At 53.2% G+C, this 16,429-nt stretch overlaps 1 protein-coding gene across 7 annotated transcripts in view; it reads right to left on the bottom strand.

Annotated features, from left to right (window-relative positions):
• Positions 1-716: 716 nt before the first annotated feature.
• Positions 717-16,429, bottom strand: part of PPP6R2 (protein phosphatase 6 regulatory subunit 2) — a 54,994-nt gene continuing 39,281 nt past the window's right edge. For 2 of the 7 annotated variants that reach the window (XM_070947757.1, XM_070947758.1), the window contains exons 20-24: positions 13,556-13,718; positions 12,405-12,484; positions 11,465-11,672; positions 3,414-3,539; positions 717-1,982 (exon numbers count right to left, since the gene is read on the bottom strand). In XM_070947757.1, the coding sequence (XP_070803858.1) occupies positions 1,931-1,982; positions 3,414-3,539; positions 11,465-11,672; positions 12,405-12,484; positions 13,556-13,718 (629 nt within the window). In that variant the 3' untranslated portion in view covers positions 717-1,930. Of the gene's footprint in view, positions 1,983-3,413; positions 3,540-11,464; positions 11,673-12,404; positions 12,485-13,555; positions 13,719-16,429 lie in introns of those variants that run through there. The other 5 variants (XM_070947759.1, XM_070947762.1, XM_070947763.1 and 2 more) reach the window with 5 other exon arrangements.

The raw sequence follows: 16,429 nt of genomic DNA, 5'->3' as shown, positions 1-16,429 counted from the left end.
ATGCAAAAGATCAATTGATTTGAGGGGTGCAGACGATGCGCTGGGAGATTTTTGTGTATGTGCAATCAACGGCAGAACATCCAATCTGCTGGAGCCGATTGACTGGTCTGAGCCAACTTTGATGTGCAAACTGACTACAGCAGAAATAAATTAATTGACGAACCAAAACAAGTAGTACAGTGGCCTTGTCATGCTCAATCAATAGAAAGAGGTGTGAAACAGGTCACAGAGGAGCAAGCAGAGTGTAGACACAGGAGCAACATGAGGCCAAGAAGCAAGTTGGTGGTTGATGTCGAATGAATCAAAACACGACTGGATGAAACTCGCTGAAACATTTTTGTAACTCAGATAATTGCTTTCTGTTAGTTTTTGATTTCATGGATTATTTTTTTGGTTAGCTAGTTAAGATTCATGTAGAAAAAATCCTTATTTTTTTGTAACACAAAGTGTAATTTTGAGAAGATAAAGTTAACAGTATTTGGGTTACAAAATACTTTTGTGGGTTATATGATCAGATGTGGATTTGCTATTCAAAGCTTAACGTTGTGCAATTGCAAAAATAACAGATGATTTGAATTCTTGGTGTAACAACACATATTTTTAGAACCCCTCACTGAAAAGAAAAAAAAAATTAATTTACACCCCATTAAATGACACGCCTAGGACATGGCCTCCGCCCACCAATTCCCTGACCACAAACCACACAGTTCACCAGCGGGAGAAAAGTGGGCTGACCTTGTTCCTCAAAGGCCTCTGGCCAACCCTTTTAATTTGCAAAAAACATGGGACAACACATTGTGAGTTTTTTTAAAAAAACAGCAGTGTTTGTTGGGGGGGTGTACTGTAACCGTGCCAGATTTAAGCTTGTTTTCTTCACCCACTCCAGGAAAGCTTTCAATTCCGAAGTATCTGATTCTGCCACCCATGCCACTGCTGAGCATCAGTAAGTCCCACTGAGGTTTGGCAAGGAGCAGATGGTTGCATGGAGCCTGGAAACACCAGGAGGGGCACAAAGGAGCCAGTTTTATCCAATAGCTCAGGGCCAACATCACAGTCTCAATTCTGCAGCAGCTCAGCCACCCATCATTATGCTGGGGGGGGGGGGGAAGGGGAGACTGCCCCTGCCCCACAGAGCCTTTCTGGCTGCCCTGGAGTCCACATCTCATCTAGGGCACGGCTCATGCTCCTCAGGCATTGCCAGGCCATACTGGCATCGCTTCCTCAAATGTCTCTTCCAACTTTCAAGGTTGGCATGAGATCCAAAGTGCAAAGTGTTGCCGTTCTGGCTTCTATTAAAATTTTTTCAAAATTAAACAAACCAAAGGAAAACTCAAACTGTACGTGAAAGGGAAGTCTCCAGAGACCACCCCACCCCAGAAACACTCCAGGACCTTGTTCCTTGCAAGGTCACCTTTGTTCCCAGGGGTGATGCTGGTTGACTTAAGTCCCTTCACTGGCGTGCCTTCCTCCCAAGAGCGGCAAGAAATTCTGTCCTTCAGGACACCAGCTGCCCGTTACTCCCCTCCCCAAACCTTCTCATGTAGCAGCCGCGTTCCTGATAAGGCGTTATTGCTTGATAAAAAGCTGGCAGGGAAGTTCCAGCACCAGCTTCTTCCCAACATCACTGGGCTAATCCAGTGCTTTCCTGGAGCAGAGGGTCCCGGATGCAAGTCTGGGAGATCACGGCCCGTCCGTCCATCCCTTCTGCCTGCCAGAGCCGAGCCAAGAATGGGCACCGGGGTAGGTCAATTGTGGCTGGATGGAGCTGGGGGAGGGGGAGGGGCTGGAGGAAGAGGAGCACATGCTGCACTCAAGCCACAGCTGAAGAGGGACCTGCTCTCTACTCTCTGTTCTCTTCAAAGGCAGCCTTGATTAAAATGGACACGTGGGCAGCCCAGCTGCAGTCAGGCACTTTCCGAGCCGTCCCATGTCAAGCTGGGCCTTTCAGTGGGGCCTCTGCTCCCGGGTGGGGCTCCTCATTCCTGCAGAAAAGTGGGAGGGGGGGGGAGAGAGAGAGGTTAACAGCTGCTGCAAAGGTGGCTTTTCTCCATCGGTCCAAATCATCCTGGTAGCTGGATTCCCACCTTCCTGGTGCCTCCTGAAAGAAAGGAAAGGAGAGCTTGTTTCCTTGCGGCCTTGACAACAAAAGCCGCCAGCTGGCCAGAACCCGGAGGGGGAAGCCCGGGTCCTTTCTGGGCTGGCAGGAGTAGCCACCAAGTCTCCCCTCACAGCCCCTGGAGATCAGGCTTGGTCCTTCTGAGCAAAACCCCAGGGAGCCCAGACCAAGCCTCCCCTCTTCAAGAAAACGGTCTCATTGCTAAGTCCCACCGCTTCAGAACGAGCGATACTTTGGCCCGGCTCAGTTTCTCTTTGTGCGGAAGAGCAACTCTTTGACCCAAGACAAAACCAGAACTTTTGTCACATGTACTGAAACACAACAGCGCAGAAGCTACACGAGGCGCTGACCCTCCGTGTATTACCAGATCCTGGCTGGGGGGCTGGGGGACGAGGACAACCGAGCCCTGCCTGAAATTCACCTGGCTGGCCATCACATCCTGCCACCACTCAAGACTTCAATTCAGGGAGGGTCTCTCTCGGTCCCAGGGATGCCTCGCCGGGTGTGCCCGTGTGTGGAAGCAGGTCACTCTGAGAAGCAGGGAGAAGCTACCCGCCAGGTACTGACCGCCAGGTGCTTGGCAGTGCCCTTCAGAAGCTCCCTGGTGCCGTTTTATTCTTATCTCTCTATTTTAATATATTTTCTATTCTTATTGTCTTCTTCTATTTCTTTTATTTTATATGATGAGAATAACTACGCTTAATGTTATTGTATTTGTACTGGAAGATACGTTATGAAGGAAATGAAGAGTTACACAAGGTATAATTGTTTAATGTATATCATTTGTGGAAGGGATGTTGCACAGATATATTTGTACTCAAGACGACACACTGTCGTCTCTGGCCCCAAAACAACTGCGATTTTCTTGTCCATGTGCAGGTGACAAGCACCTATTATCTGGAGCAGCATAGGCTCCTCTGTTTGCCTTTCCCAATTCTCTCAGTCCGAAGAACTTTCTGCTTCGACAGTAATCCTAACCGTCTGGCTCCACCAGCACCCCCTGGTCCCATCACCGGACCTGCAAGAGCTACGCTTGCCAAGCAACTTTGGGCCTACTGCAAGTCTGAAGACAAGACCCACCAGAAGGGCCGATGGGCAGCTGCCAAAGGAACCATCCTGTGCCAGGAGATGAACTGAAATGGCAGAAAGTCCTTGCCTTGCCTTGCCTTGCCCTGCCCTGCCCCACCTGTAACTGAAAGAGCAGCCCCACTCAGATGCGGGTCCAGCCTCCATCCCCAGCGACAGCCTGCAAGCAGTCAAGCGCCTGGCTTTAAACAGTACTGGCTCCTGCCCTCACCTGCTGTCCCTCTTGGCCTCCGGTGTGACAGCTGCAGCAGCAGAATGTGGAAGGATGTCAAGTGCCGGGGTGGCTTCGCCTGTCAGAGGACTCGCCAGCTTGTCAACGGTCACAGAGTTGTTACTGCTGGGTGAGAAGAACCGAAGCTGGTTAAAGGGCCAACTATTGCCCCAAACCACCCTACTGGAGAAACAAACTTGGTCCTTCCTCATGAGCTCCTGGTGAAGCGGGGGAGGGGACACCAGGGCTACCAGGGCCTGCAAACTCAGGTCAACCCACTGAAAAATTCAAGGAGGACAACTCTCTGCCTGCTTCCTAAGGCCAACTGCAGAGGAACTAGGAAGGCGATGGGAGAGAGCCCCACTTCCTGCTGTCCATCAACCATGACAATCCTGCAGAATCAACTGTGATTGGCCACTGCGAGAAGCTAAAGGCTGGACCATGACAGGTGAAGGCTAGGGCAGGAGAGAAGACTTACATCCTTACCTGAAGAGACAACACAGCCAGACCAGCAACCCAGGAAGAAAGAAAGGGAACACCCTCCACTCTCGCTAGATGGGCATCGCTCCCCCCCCCAGACTGATCCAGGAGAAAGGGGAACGGACTTCCCACTCATCGAGAAGGAAGGATGACCCCGCCAGAGCCAACCTTGGGTGCCTACAAGGGCCAGGAAGCACTGACGCACCGGTGGCTCTTCCTTCATGCCTCCCTGTTGAAGAGGCTCAGGGAGGAAGAGCAGAAACTAACAAGGGTCTAGATTGGGGGGGGGGAGACACATACAACACAATGGAAACCATGGGTTGCATTTATACCAGGAGGGACTCCTAACAAGAGATGGCTGCACCTTACAAAGCTGATTTACAGGCCTTTGAAGTAAATTCTGCAGGGGAGGGAAGGAGAAGACAGCCCAGAAAGGAGGGGAAATACTACGAATACTAGAGTTTTGCAGAGCAAGGAGTGATCTGTGCCAAAGGGGCTTTTCTTTGAAGACGTTTCACTTCTCATCCAGGAAGCTTCTTCTGCTCTCATCCAAACTGAGCCTGAGGAAGCTTCTTGGATGAGAAGCGAAACGCCTCCAAGGAAAAAACAAAGATAGTCCAGTTGCCTCTTGAAAAAGCCCCTTTAGGACAACCATGACCTGGATGATGGAGAATCTCCACAGACGCTCCGTTCAAGACTGCTCCTGGGAGAGCCAAGAGCTGAAGTCAAAAGGGGGTATCAGAGGCAGGCGTTCTTCCAGCGAGGGTGGGGGGGAGGCAAGAGAAGCCAGCTGGCTAAGGAGTGTATGTGGGCAGGTGGGCGGGCAGGCAGGCAGGCATGTGTGCGTCTGGATGCCATGCAGTGACAGTAAGAAGCAGGCACAGAAGGCAACTCCAAAGACCCACAGGGGCAGTTCAGCCCTCTCACCTCAGCCAAGGCATGGCAGGGTGGCAGGTTCTTCCCACAGCAGACACAGTACTGACTGGGAGGATGCGATGGCTGCACAAATGCCGCATCAAAGCCCTGCCACGCGGGGTTCCCCTAAAACGTGTCCCCGCAACTCCAGAGCCTTGCGTCTGGAGGATCTTCTCAAAGTCCCACTCAAGGGCTACTTCAGCAAAGGAGGCTTAATGCCACCCAAGTAAAACAACAGGCCTCCTACACCATTCCCCAGGATGGCTCACTCCAATATGGTCCTTTTTGTTTACACAGCTCTCAAGGAGGAGGAGGAGGTCGATACACAAAGAAAGGGGGTGGGTGGGGGAGGCGAGGGACAGCCCTCCTTTCTCCTGGGAGGGTTCCTGGTCACCATCCAAAGGCAATTTTCCCGGGGGAGAATTTCAGCCACAAGAGGAAGTGCCAGAGGGGCGCCTCCTCTTTAAGCGATTCCTTGCCCGGATGAAACGCTGGATCAGAGGTGAAATGCTCCCGGTTCGGACCGGATCGCCCAATCCTGTAGCGATGTTGGCGGGTGGAGAACGGGTAACAAAAATCCCTGTGCCCCCACCACCACCACGCCCAGCTGAGCCACACGATCATCAGTTTTTTTTTTGTTTTTTTTTACTTTTTACTTTTAAAAGCATTTTTTCTACAACCTCTTCCGATGAAAAAATGCTTTTAAAAGTAAAAAAAAAATGCCTCTGATGATCGCGCGGCTCAGCTGGGATCATCAGACGCTTTTCAAAGCATTTTTTTACCACTTCTTTGGCGAAAGAGGCTGCAGAAAAAAATGCTTTGAAAAGCCTCTCTGACAATCAGGCAACTCAGCTGGGATCGTCAGAGAGGCTTTTCAAAGCATTTTTTTGCAACCTCTTTGGCTGAAGAGGTTGTAGAAAAAATGCTTTGATATGTTACCAAAAAAAAAGTTGGCCACACCCATCCAGTCACATTACCCACCACCACCATGCCACGCCCACAGAACCAGTAGTAACAAATTTTACATTTCATCCCTGCTCCGGATGCTCTGATGGCACTTCTGGAGGTGACAGCGGCATCTCCTTCCCCCAGTCTGGAAGGAGGAGCTGGAAAGGCTTGCTCTGGGGACAGAAAGCCTGAGAAGAGTCCAAGAGGCTCCCCTCCCGCACCAGGATCAGGGCCTCTGAGGCAAGGGAAGATGTCTTGGTCAGCCGAGCCCAGGCTCCTCCAGGGTCAATGTGCTGCCGTCTCGCCTGAGCATTAAACTTGGACCGTTTTCTAAAGGGCGGTTCTGTGACCCACACGGCAGCCCCACAGCTCTCTTCCTGGGGTGCTGGGGTTCCCATCAGCTGAAGCAGCTGTGCTGCCGACGGTCGCACTTCCCTGGTGCAAGCTTTAACCTCCTGGAGATCGCAACTGACCCTGAAGGGTGATCAGAAGGCCCCAATTCCTCCATCCTGCCCAAGGGCAGCTTAACGGCTGGCCTAACATCCAGGGTGGGTCAATCTGCTCAGACAGGCAGCAGGGCAATTGTTTTCGTCACCTTAGCATGGAAGACAGAGGGCAGGCACAAGCCTTTGCCCAAGAGGCGGTTGTGGGACTGTTCCTAGGTTGAAATCGGCTGGCAAACCAAGGAAGTGAATTGTGGGAAGGAAGTTTTAATGCTTGTTTGCAGGGGAAAAACAGAACCTTAGATACTGAAAGAACAAAAATCCCAGCCAGGGTTACAGTCTGTTAATTCAGGTGGCTCCAAGCACTGGGCCTGAAGAAAGGGAACCTTGCACTTATTTGGGGACCCACCTGGGTGTTGCGCCTTGTCAAGTTCCTCCCATCCGAAGGCCGGAACCTGAGACGGGAGAGGCGTATCCTCGCATCATTCTTCTCCTTTTGGCCCATCAGCAGAAACCTAGCCAAATAACTCACTTATGCGTGTGGTGAAAGCACCTCAGAAGGCTGGCAGTGTGGGCGCAAGACTCCTTTGGCCGTAACCGGCTGAGATCTGGTGGCTGAATCTCTCCTGGCTGAGCGGCTCTGGGGAAGCCAAGAAGCTGCCTGGCCTGGATGCCAATAGGTTGGCTGGTCCAAGCAAGAAACATCTGAGGGAATTAGATACTATCAGAATCAGGTTCACTCCCTGTCCTTGCAGGAGTCTCAGGAACCTGGAGATGGGTGAAAAAGGGGAAAAGGTAGGAGGACATCTTGCAGCCAGGTGGCGCTGAGCACTGAGCACCAGAGGTGGTTCTCTGCTCCATAGGTTGGGAAACTGGATGTGGTTTCACCTTCCAACCGGTCTGGGTTGTGAGCTTCACTGCTGGTCTCCCAAACGTCCAGTCTCTTGAGAAGAGCGGAAGCCAATCCAACCATGCCGTGGTTCCCTAGACTGGTTACGTTTTGCTTGGCCCAGCACAACAGCCTGCCTTCTTCCTTCATCGGCTCCCTTGAGGTGCGTCCTGCTTCCTCCTGATGTAGGCTTATGAGGATCTGAGGTCTTAGGACATCTTGACACGCAGCCGGAGCGATTATGCTGCTCAGTTCTAGGACTTTTGGTGGGCCTTCTGCTTCCCTCAGACTCTGTTGGGTGCTTGGCCCAGACCCCGTGCCTACCCTCCTCACATTGGCATGGACCAGGTCAAAGAAGCACAGGTCCCAGTTCTTGGGAAAAACCCCCAAGAGTCTTTCACTGGTGAGGAGGCTCCTTAGGAGGCTCATAAGGTAAATCTAGGTCATTGAACTCAGGAAATCCGAGGTTATTGAGCTCCAGAAGGGTATGTTCTGAGCTAGGTTTCCCCAGCAGCACGAAGCCGAGTCCTCGTCCCAATAAACCCCTTTCATTTAATTGACAGTGAATTCCTCTCCAGCAAAGTATTTCCTCTCCCACAGTCTTTCAAGATAGTTCACAATTACCAACCTTTATCAGGCTTGGAAAGTGGCCAGGCCGATATCTTTCAGACGCCGCAATACTTGGCAAGAATGCAGTAATGAACTAATTGCCTCCTGCAAACTCCACTCCCCTTTTGCTCCTCTTTTATTCCCTCTGGGAGAGGCCATTCATCGTCCACCTGTGACCTTACTCCCAAGTTGACCCTTGTTCTTTAGCTGTTCCCTTCATCTGGCAACTCTGCACATGCGCAAACTGGGAACAGGCTCCAGCTGTTTGATTGCCTAACTGATGTCTGACTCCAGACAGCTGATAACTGGCATATGGCTCTGGCTCCCTCTCTGCCTCCGACGCAGAGCCCTCACCAGAGCCTTCCCCAGACTCCAGGATTGGCCCATGTTCCTCCCCAACCTCCTCACTGTCCAAATCTGCTGCCAGATACGCTGGCGGGACACAACAGGGGAGAAGCATCTGCCAAAAGGCACTCAAGCGGCAACTAGCCCAGGGATCAGCAATCAAAAGTCTAGGATAGGCGGTGAAGGAGGCTATCAGTCCATGAACACCAACGGAAGCCCTGCCATTTTCAGAATGGATGAAGGGGACCCACCTGCTGTGCCTGCTGCATGTTTTCCTTTCACGGGAAGAAAGAATATCTATGTTGCAATGTGTTGGTGGAGATGACCTTAGATGAGGAGAGCCAGTTTGATGTAGTGGTCAAGGTGCTGGCCCAGAAACCAGGAGAGGAAGACTTCTATTTCTGCCTTAGATAGCCAGCTTGGTGACAGCTCACCTCACAGGGCGGTTGTTGTGGGGAAAATAGGAGGAGGGAGACATATTGGGATGTTTGTGGTCTTGAGTAGTAGCTGGGTGGGGACATGGAAGTGGGATAAAAATGTAAAAATAAAAATCTCAAAGTTCTTCACTGGATATCTTCAAACAGGCTGGATGATCATCTGTCAGAGATATTTGTAAAGTACTAAGCAAGAGGCCAAAGCTTTTGGGGCGGAGACTGGGTGAGTATCAGGGGGTCCGAGGGTCTGGTCTGGAATTCTGACAAGAGCTGCATGGAGACCAGGCCACTTCCCACATCTGGAATGGCCCCAAGGTGGGGCCTATGTGTGGGTTGAAGAATGCCTTTGCGTTCCTCAAGCAACCCAAGTCCACAGAAGTCTACCTCGCAGGGCTATTGTCCTTCTTCCTTACTTGTTCCACGAGTGTTGGCTTAATGGGTCCTCTAGTAGGGGTGCAGATAGATTCCCTAGGATCCAAGATGAACTGCCCTAAGCACCATCATCTTCATGAATAGTTTGAGAATTGACAGAATGGAAGAATCTTCAACTACGAGAGTCCTGATTTGGAAACATTAGGAATGTCCAGTAGGGTGGATTGGAGGAGCATTTAACCACTGAGGCCAGCTCTTTTTCCTGGAAGCATCCTAGAATGGATCTCAGATCCCCATCTGGTGTCGCACGCTCACTTCTGATTCAGGATCGGGCATCATATCATGTTCCTCTTTGAAACCATGAAGAATATGGAATAGAAACCTGAAAGAATTTCTTGCCTCTTGTGACCAGCCAGAGCAGGTCGATTGGTCTCCTTTGGTCACTTTTGAGACCAGTCGATGGAATGAAGTAAGCCTGGTGAGAATCCTGCACTACGGCCAGACCAAGCAGCCTTTAGGACTTTGGGCGATAAACGGGTCCTTCCATGGGCATAGGCAAAGCCTGTGTTAGCCTCCCACCCACAGGGCAGCGGCTTCTCGGGCCTTTCCCCCCCCAGAGGGTCTCTGCTTTCGTTGGTCCCAGGGTTTTGCTCACAGATGAAAGCAAGCTCAGCCTAAGGTTCCGCTCACTTTGCCCTACATTTATCGGTTAAAGGTGTCGCTTCCTTTTTTCCCTTGGTTTTCAGGTGCAGCTCAGCTAAGGGCTCTCTTGTTCAAAACCTGCCCCCTCTGAACATATGCTGGGGCCGCGCTGTCTTGGATTTGGAGTCTATGGGGCAGTTCTTCAGCCCCAGCAGCTTTCTGATGGCCATCGTGCCTTTGACCCAGAACCAAGCACCATTAAGACCAGCGTCCGCTGTGAATGCCGGGCTCTTTCGCAGTTTGCTCATCCTCTGTCCGAGTTCCTTCCATCCAGATACACTGAGCTTCAGTAAAAGTTCCTTTGGGATCTGAGGTAGTGAGGACGACCCTGCGAGGAGCACTCTGATCGCTTGAGCTCTGCCGCCTGATGGCGTTTTTATTTGTCTGACCTCCGGATGTTGACAGTCCTTATTTATTACACTCCCCAACAGAGGCATCTGCCAGGGAGGAGCCAAGGCCGTTTGCCCAGAGTCACTACTGTAGTGAGACAGGCAGCGTGCAGATTTGATTACTAAAAATAAATACATACAAAGATGGGAGAAAGGACAGCCAGTGGGGAGCCACTCTTCATTGCTCCAGAGACCCCCGATCCTGCCCCCATTGCTGTATGTTCTGAGGAAGAGACAGCATAAGGTGGGTGTCATGGCCCATTCATGGCGCCAAGCAATTTGGATGCCTTGAGACCTCCTAACTTTCTAAAAAGCTGGTGGGAAACTAATTCTCACAAGAGCCATCAGGTGGGGCGGGGCGGGGGATAGTCACTTGTCTGCTTTGGCTTTACCTGGTCCCTTGCTGATCTTTAGAGGAGGTGCCAGATGGGGACTGGGCATCCCTCACTTGCTGAAGTGACTGGCTCCAGACGGTGCCTTGAGATTCAGCTCAGGAAGGCAGACTTCGGGGCCTCCATTTCTCCCCCGCATCGCAGCTAAATTCAGTTGGGGGGAGCCAAGATGGGGGAGGGTGGGCGCACTCCAGGACCATCCCTAGAGAAGCAGCCTCTTGTCCTGGTCACCTGCCTTGCGGCCAGTGACTTTACAAACAGATCTGGCCAAAATCTCGGAGGTGGGGGGGGAACCTTCAACATATCCCTGGATAATGGTTTGCTGTCATTTACTTGATGCCAGGGAGGGAGGGAGGATCTTCTGAGGGGGACCCAACGGGGTGTTTTCCCTCCCTCCTTGCTGGGTGATGCTACCAGCCCCGCCTGGGCTGGTCCAGAGGCTGCCTACAACCCCTCTTGACCAAGGACATCAGAGCAGGGCCAGGTCTATTCTTGCCAGAAAACTCAGAACATGAACTAGTTCTACACGGAAGCCCATTCAATTTTTAGGGGCCATGAGAAGCAAAGACATTTACTAGCCTCTACCCTCCCCCCAACCCCCAAAAACTCTGGCCTGATTGCTTACAATTCTTCTTCAGGGATGCCCCCTCACACCCACATCTGAGAAACAGGAAGGGATTGAGGCTGCCATGGCAACGCTTCGGGTGGAGAGGAAGGATGAAAGGGAAATTAGACTGGGGTGGGGGGTAGGGGCTTTTCCATATCCTCCTGGGGTTCCACCTCCACTCTGGACCTGATAAGAGTATTAGCATCTTCTACTAGTTGCAGATAATTTATTTATGAAACGCAAGGGGAAAAAATTAAGTTCCCAAGTGCTTCAAGGGTCACAAATGACTTTTAAGAGCATTGAGGCTGCTGGGCGACATCGTTCGTTCAACTTACAGGCAAAGCCACAACGAGGCTTTGCCTGTAAGTGAGCTTCTGGCGCCAGGTGAGACCCACGGATGGCACCCTTCCCTTCTCCTGCTTTGGAGGGCTTTCCTACACCCGCCCTCCCAGGCTTCTCTGTGCCACTGCCCAGGCATCCAGAGGGGGGTCTTTGGGCATTCGTCCCCAGCTAACCACTTCCGCACCTGATGAAGAGGGCCTTTTCGTTCTTAGTGTCCACAGTCAGCAGGACGGTTTCCTGGCCTGAACCTGTGCTGATGGTTTCTGTGACCACACTGGCCGCCTCTTCCTCTTCCTCGCTGTCTGAGTCGCCAGAGGAGCTGCTGTCTGAAGCAACCAAGGGTGCTTTCCGTGCCACGCAGACGTTCCAGGAGCAAGGGGAGGCAGCGTTTGCTGTACAAGGAGAAGCACGCAATGCCCCATCATGCAAGCCTTTCTCCCGCAGGTCAGCGCACCAGGCCGCATGTGCCCAGGGTCAGCTCTTTCGTGCGTCGCCTTAAAATGAGGGAGACCCGTTTGCCAGCTGACAAACTCAAAACCTCCTAAGAAACTGGAGCGCTTGAGCATCAGAGAGATATGGCAGGGCCAGCCGTGTCAGCAGCCGTAAGGGAGCTGTCTCGGTGGGGCCGAGGCAAGCCCGGTGCCCAATGACAGGGAACCCCGGGCTAAGTCTCACCTCTAATGCCTTGGCCTTCTTTTCAAGCCATTTTCTTTCCACTCAATAACCTTTCCTGGGAGATACTGGCAGAGGTCTAAATTTCTGCCACACCTTGATTAAATCTACACCAGTGTTCCAAAATATAGCCCAAATTCCTGAGCTGCCAACTGGTGAAGGCAAAGGGCTATTATAGCTCAGGTAGGTTCCTTGCCTCCTGCAACAGGCAACAGGGCCAGGGGAGAAAGGGAGGCAGGCAGGCTGGCCAGCGGGCAAAGCTGGCGGTGGGAAGGGAGGGGGGTGGGTGGGTCTTTCCAGCAGAACTCCCAGGAAGGTATGGCCTTTCCCTTCAGAAAGAGAGACTCCCGGCACAAGGTAAACCTGACTACCGCCCCTCCCCCCAAAGGCCTGCAGAATTTCCCTTCCCTCCCTTGTTGGAGTGACGAAAGTAGGGGACAGTGGCCACTTACAGTTCTCGTCCTGGCTCTGCCCGGCACTTCCCTCGGAATCATTATCCACAGGGGAGCTACACCTGGGAGCCGCTTCGGAGCTGGAAGGGAAAAGCCGGTCTCTCGCTCGGGCCAAGTGTTTCTGGCCCTGCGCACGGCCCCCGGGCCACAACCCTGCAGCAGCTCCAGGTGAGGCACTCTGGGCAGCCTTGGAGAACAAAATGCCTCCTCCCCCACTGCCTCCCGCGGTTCTTTTGCCACAAGTGAGAGACAAAATCTCTGCCTGCACTGCTCACAGGGCAGTCATTCAAAGGGAAGACTCGAGACGGCTGCCTAGGCCCTCGGCTAGGGGTCTTTATCGGGAAGCCCCCAGCGAGGGCAATGGGGCTTTGCCTACTTCCACTTCTTCAGCCCCCTCCTCTCTTTGCCCCAGCTGCCCTCACCTGCCCCACCCAGAGAGGAAAGGAGAGCCCACGGGTGGCAAGACATGCTGGTTCACGCTTCTTCCCTTGCCTTATCATTGGCATCCTTCAGTCTCAAGAGACTATGGTGTCGTGCTCTGGAAAGAGGTCCTAAAACAGCATCTAGTGTGACTAAAACACTAGACTGAACAGCTGCTGAAATGCAGCCCCCAAGACTGCGCTTGATCCCCCCTGAACTGAGGGAAATGCCCAGAGGGAGGGGAGAGAAAACCACGGGGTAGCTGGGAGAGGCGAAGGCTGGAAAAGAGGAGGCATTGCGAGGGGGGTACACATTGGCTCACCCTTCCTTTGAATCAGCAGCTGCCCCAATGTAATCCTTTGGACACTTTCACAAGAAAAGCAACCGAAAGGTTTACCCCAAGAGGATCCGAAGGAAGCCAGGATCTGCCTTCTAGCTGCTTCCAGAGTTTCAGAACTGTTCCCACGAAATAGATCCCCCTACCAGGATTGGCCCTGAAGGTGCCATGTCTTAGCTAACACCCAGAGCCGCCCAACGTTTCAGAATACGATGCCCCATCTAGACTGGCACAAAGAAGGACGGAGGGGCCTCCACACCGTATCCCCTCCTCAGTTTTGGAGCACCCCTGAATTCCTTCCAGGGAACAACCCTCTGCGCCTGGCAGACCTTCCCGACCTGAGCCTTCTGGGCCTGCCAAGCGGGTGTGGCCGGGTATCCTCCTGGCCGCTTACCAGCAAAAGGGTTGGAAGTCCGGGAACTTGGCCCAGCCTCGCTCTTCGGGAGCCTTCGTGCCGGGCGTTACGGAATCCCACACGCTGGACCCGATGTCTGTGGCCACCCAAGAGGCCGGAGGTTTGGACTTCACGGGCTCAGCGGCCATCCTCCACCCAGACCCTACAAGACACAAAGGCCACAGTGCTGCCATGCAGGGGCCGCAGTGGGCAGCGACTCCATCGGGCAGCCCAGGAGAGCTCAGTTGCCAGAAAGGATCCCCACCCCTCCGCCCAGTGCAGAACAAAGGCTGCCTTCGGATGAGGGGCTGGGGCTCTGCCCATCCCACAGACCCAGCAGCTCTCAAGCGAGAGGGAGGAGGAGGAGAAGGAGGAAGACGAGGTTCACAAGTACTCAACTGCATCTAGGGCATTTCTCTGGCTACTTTCAAACGCTCAAACACAGACAGGGATAAGACCTCTCCCCCAATCTGGAATATGGGAGGCCAGCCAGTGTCCTTTCCAGACCTCTTGCCTCACTCTTCATCCTTCGTTGTTCTGCGCAGCCTCTTTGGCTGCTTAGTTCATGCACTCCCTGGTGCCGGCTGAATCCCATCCCTCAGGATGCTCTTTGGCCAGGATGTGACCCTCTGCCTGGCTCCCAAGACTCTGGCCAAGGGCCTCGATGCTTACCTCAGAGGACGGCAGCAGCCACATCTGGGTGATTGTCAACAAGGGACGGGCAAAGATTGTGAGTTCAATGGTGAGGCCAGGGGGCGTAAGAAGTCAGCTGGATGTGTTTTACACACCAAGTTTCTTAAGATTCATAACAAATGCCTTGAAAACCATTCATAATTCTGCATCATTGCAGAATTATGTTGCAAAAAGGGGATTGAGGGGTTTTTTAGGGAAACTTTTTGAAAGATTTTTAAGGGATTTTAAGGGGCGGGAGGGTTGTGTGGTTTTGGGGGTTAACCCACGGGGGGAGGGGTCCGGTCCAACTGTCAGTGGGGCCACGGAGGGTGCGAATTCCGGGGGTAAGGGGGACATCAGAGTCCATTCTGTCGAGGGCTTCTCTATCAATGTGTTGAGTGGGAGGGGCAGATATGGCGGGAGCAGGGGGCCGCATCATGTGGTGGGGGCACACACTCACTATCTTCGAGCGGTGGCGCGCCCTGGTCCCCATAGCCCTTCTCGCACCCCAGGCTGTTCAGACTCTCAGGGCCCGAGCCTTCGGCTGCTGTTGTGCAATGCCAGGTCCATGGTAAATAAAGCCCCCCTCATATAGGATACAGATAGCCGGATGTGAGTCCCTTTTTGTGAAGTGGGGTCGTGGAGTACAGATGGGCTTGTTGATCACGTACCTGGGTCCCTGCCGCGTGGCAATGCCCTGCTCGAGCTGCTCAACGTCATAGCTGAGGTGGCCGTTGGTACCCCCAGACTTCTAGTCATGGGGGATTTCAACCTGCCATCTGTCGGCAAAACGTCTGAGGTGGCTCGAGAGTTCATAGCTTCCATGACGGCCATGGACCTTACTCAGTTAATTCATGACCCTACTCACACAGGTGGACACACTCTGGACTTAGTTTTTGTCTCTGGTCAGTGGTCGAGTGGCCTTGATACAGGGGATATAGTCATCGAACCCTTGTCATGGTCTGACCACTCGCTCCTTCGACTGGACTTTCTAACTGCTACACCCCGCTGCAGGGAGGCGGAGCCGACCAGGTGGTTCCGTCCCAGGCGCCTGATGGATCCTGATAGGTTCCAGATGGAGCTTGGGCCATTTCCTGAGACTCTGGCTCATGACTCGGCTGAAGACCTGGTGGCCGCCTGGGATAGTGTGGCCGCTGGGGCTTTGGACCGCGTCGTGACTTTGCGGCCTCTGACCCGGCACCGAACTCACCTAGCTCCTTGGTTCTCCGAGGAGCTGAGGGAGTTGAAGCGCCGGAAAAGACGCCTGGAGAGTAGTTGGAGGACCAGCCGCTCCGAATCCGACCGAACACTGGTGAGGTCTCATATTAAGACCTACCTAGTGGCGATAAAAGTGACGAAATCTAGTTATTTTGCCACTCTTAACGCGTCATCAGATAATCGCCCAGCCACCCTGTTTAGGGTGACCTGCTCCCTCCTCCATCTGGAGGCGCAGGATGATCCCTTGCAGGGTCGAGCTGAGAATTTTGTGCAGTATCTGTATGACAAGATCGCTCAGATTCGGGAAGGCCTGGCCTCTGATTGGGTAAGTCCAGACGGGATGACTGAGGCAGGTCTTGAGAGTGTTATCTGGGAGGAGTTCGATCCTGTGGCTCCTGAGGACGTGGACAGGATCCTGGGACAGCTGAACGCGACCACATGTTTATTGGACCCGTGTCCCTCCTGGTTGGTACTGGCTTCCCGGGAGGTTACACGAGGCTGGCTCCAGAGGATTGTTAACGCTTCTTTGAGTGAGGGGGTCCTGCCGGCTGCTTTGAAAGAAGCAGTGGTGAGGCCCCTCCTCAAGAAGCCCTCTCTGGATCCGGCTGTATTGGCTAACTATCGTACAGTCTCCAACCTTCGCTTTGTTGCGAAGGTTGTTGAGAGTGTGGTGGCGCGGCAGCTTCCCCGGTACCTGGATGAAGCTGTCTATCTAGACCCGCTCCAGTCCGGCTTCCAACCTGGGCACAGCACGGAAACGGCATTGGTCGCGTTGGAGGATGATCTCTGGAGGGCTCGGGATAGGGGTTGCTCCTCTATCCTGGTCCTGTTAGATCTCTCAACGGCTTTTGATACCATCGACCATGGTATCATGTTGCGCCGGTTGAAGGGGCTGGGGGTGGAGGGCACCGTTCTGCGGTGGTTCTCCTCCTACCTCTCCGACCGGTCGCAATCTGTGTTGACAGGGGGGCAGCGGTCGACCCC

Source organism: Pituophis catenifer, unplaced genomic scaffold (assembly GCF_029215685.1).
Source record: "Pituophis catenifer annectens isolate HBS135680 unplaced genomic scaffold, rPitCat1.0.hap2 SCAF_7, whole genome shotgun sequence".
Taxonomy (NCBI): Eukaryota; Metazoa; Chordata; class Lepidosauria; order Squamata; family Colubridae; genus Pituophis; species Pituophis catenifer.
This window is presented reverse-complemented; position numbering and strand designations above follow the sequence as displayed.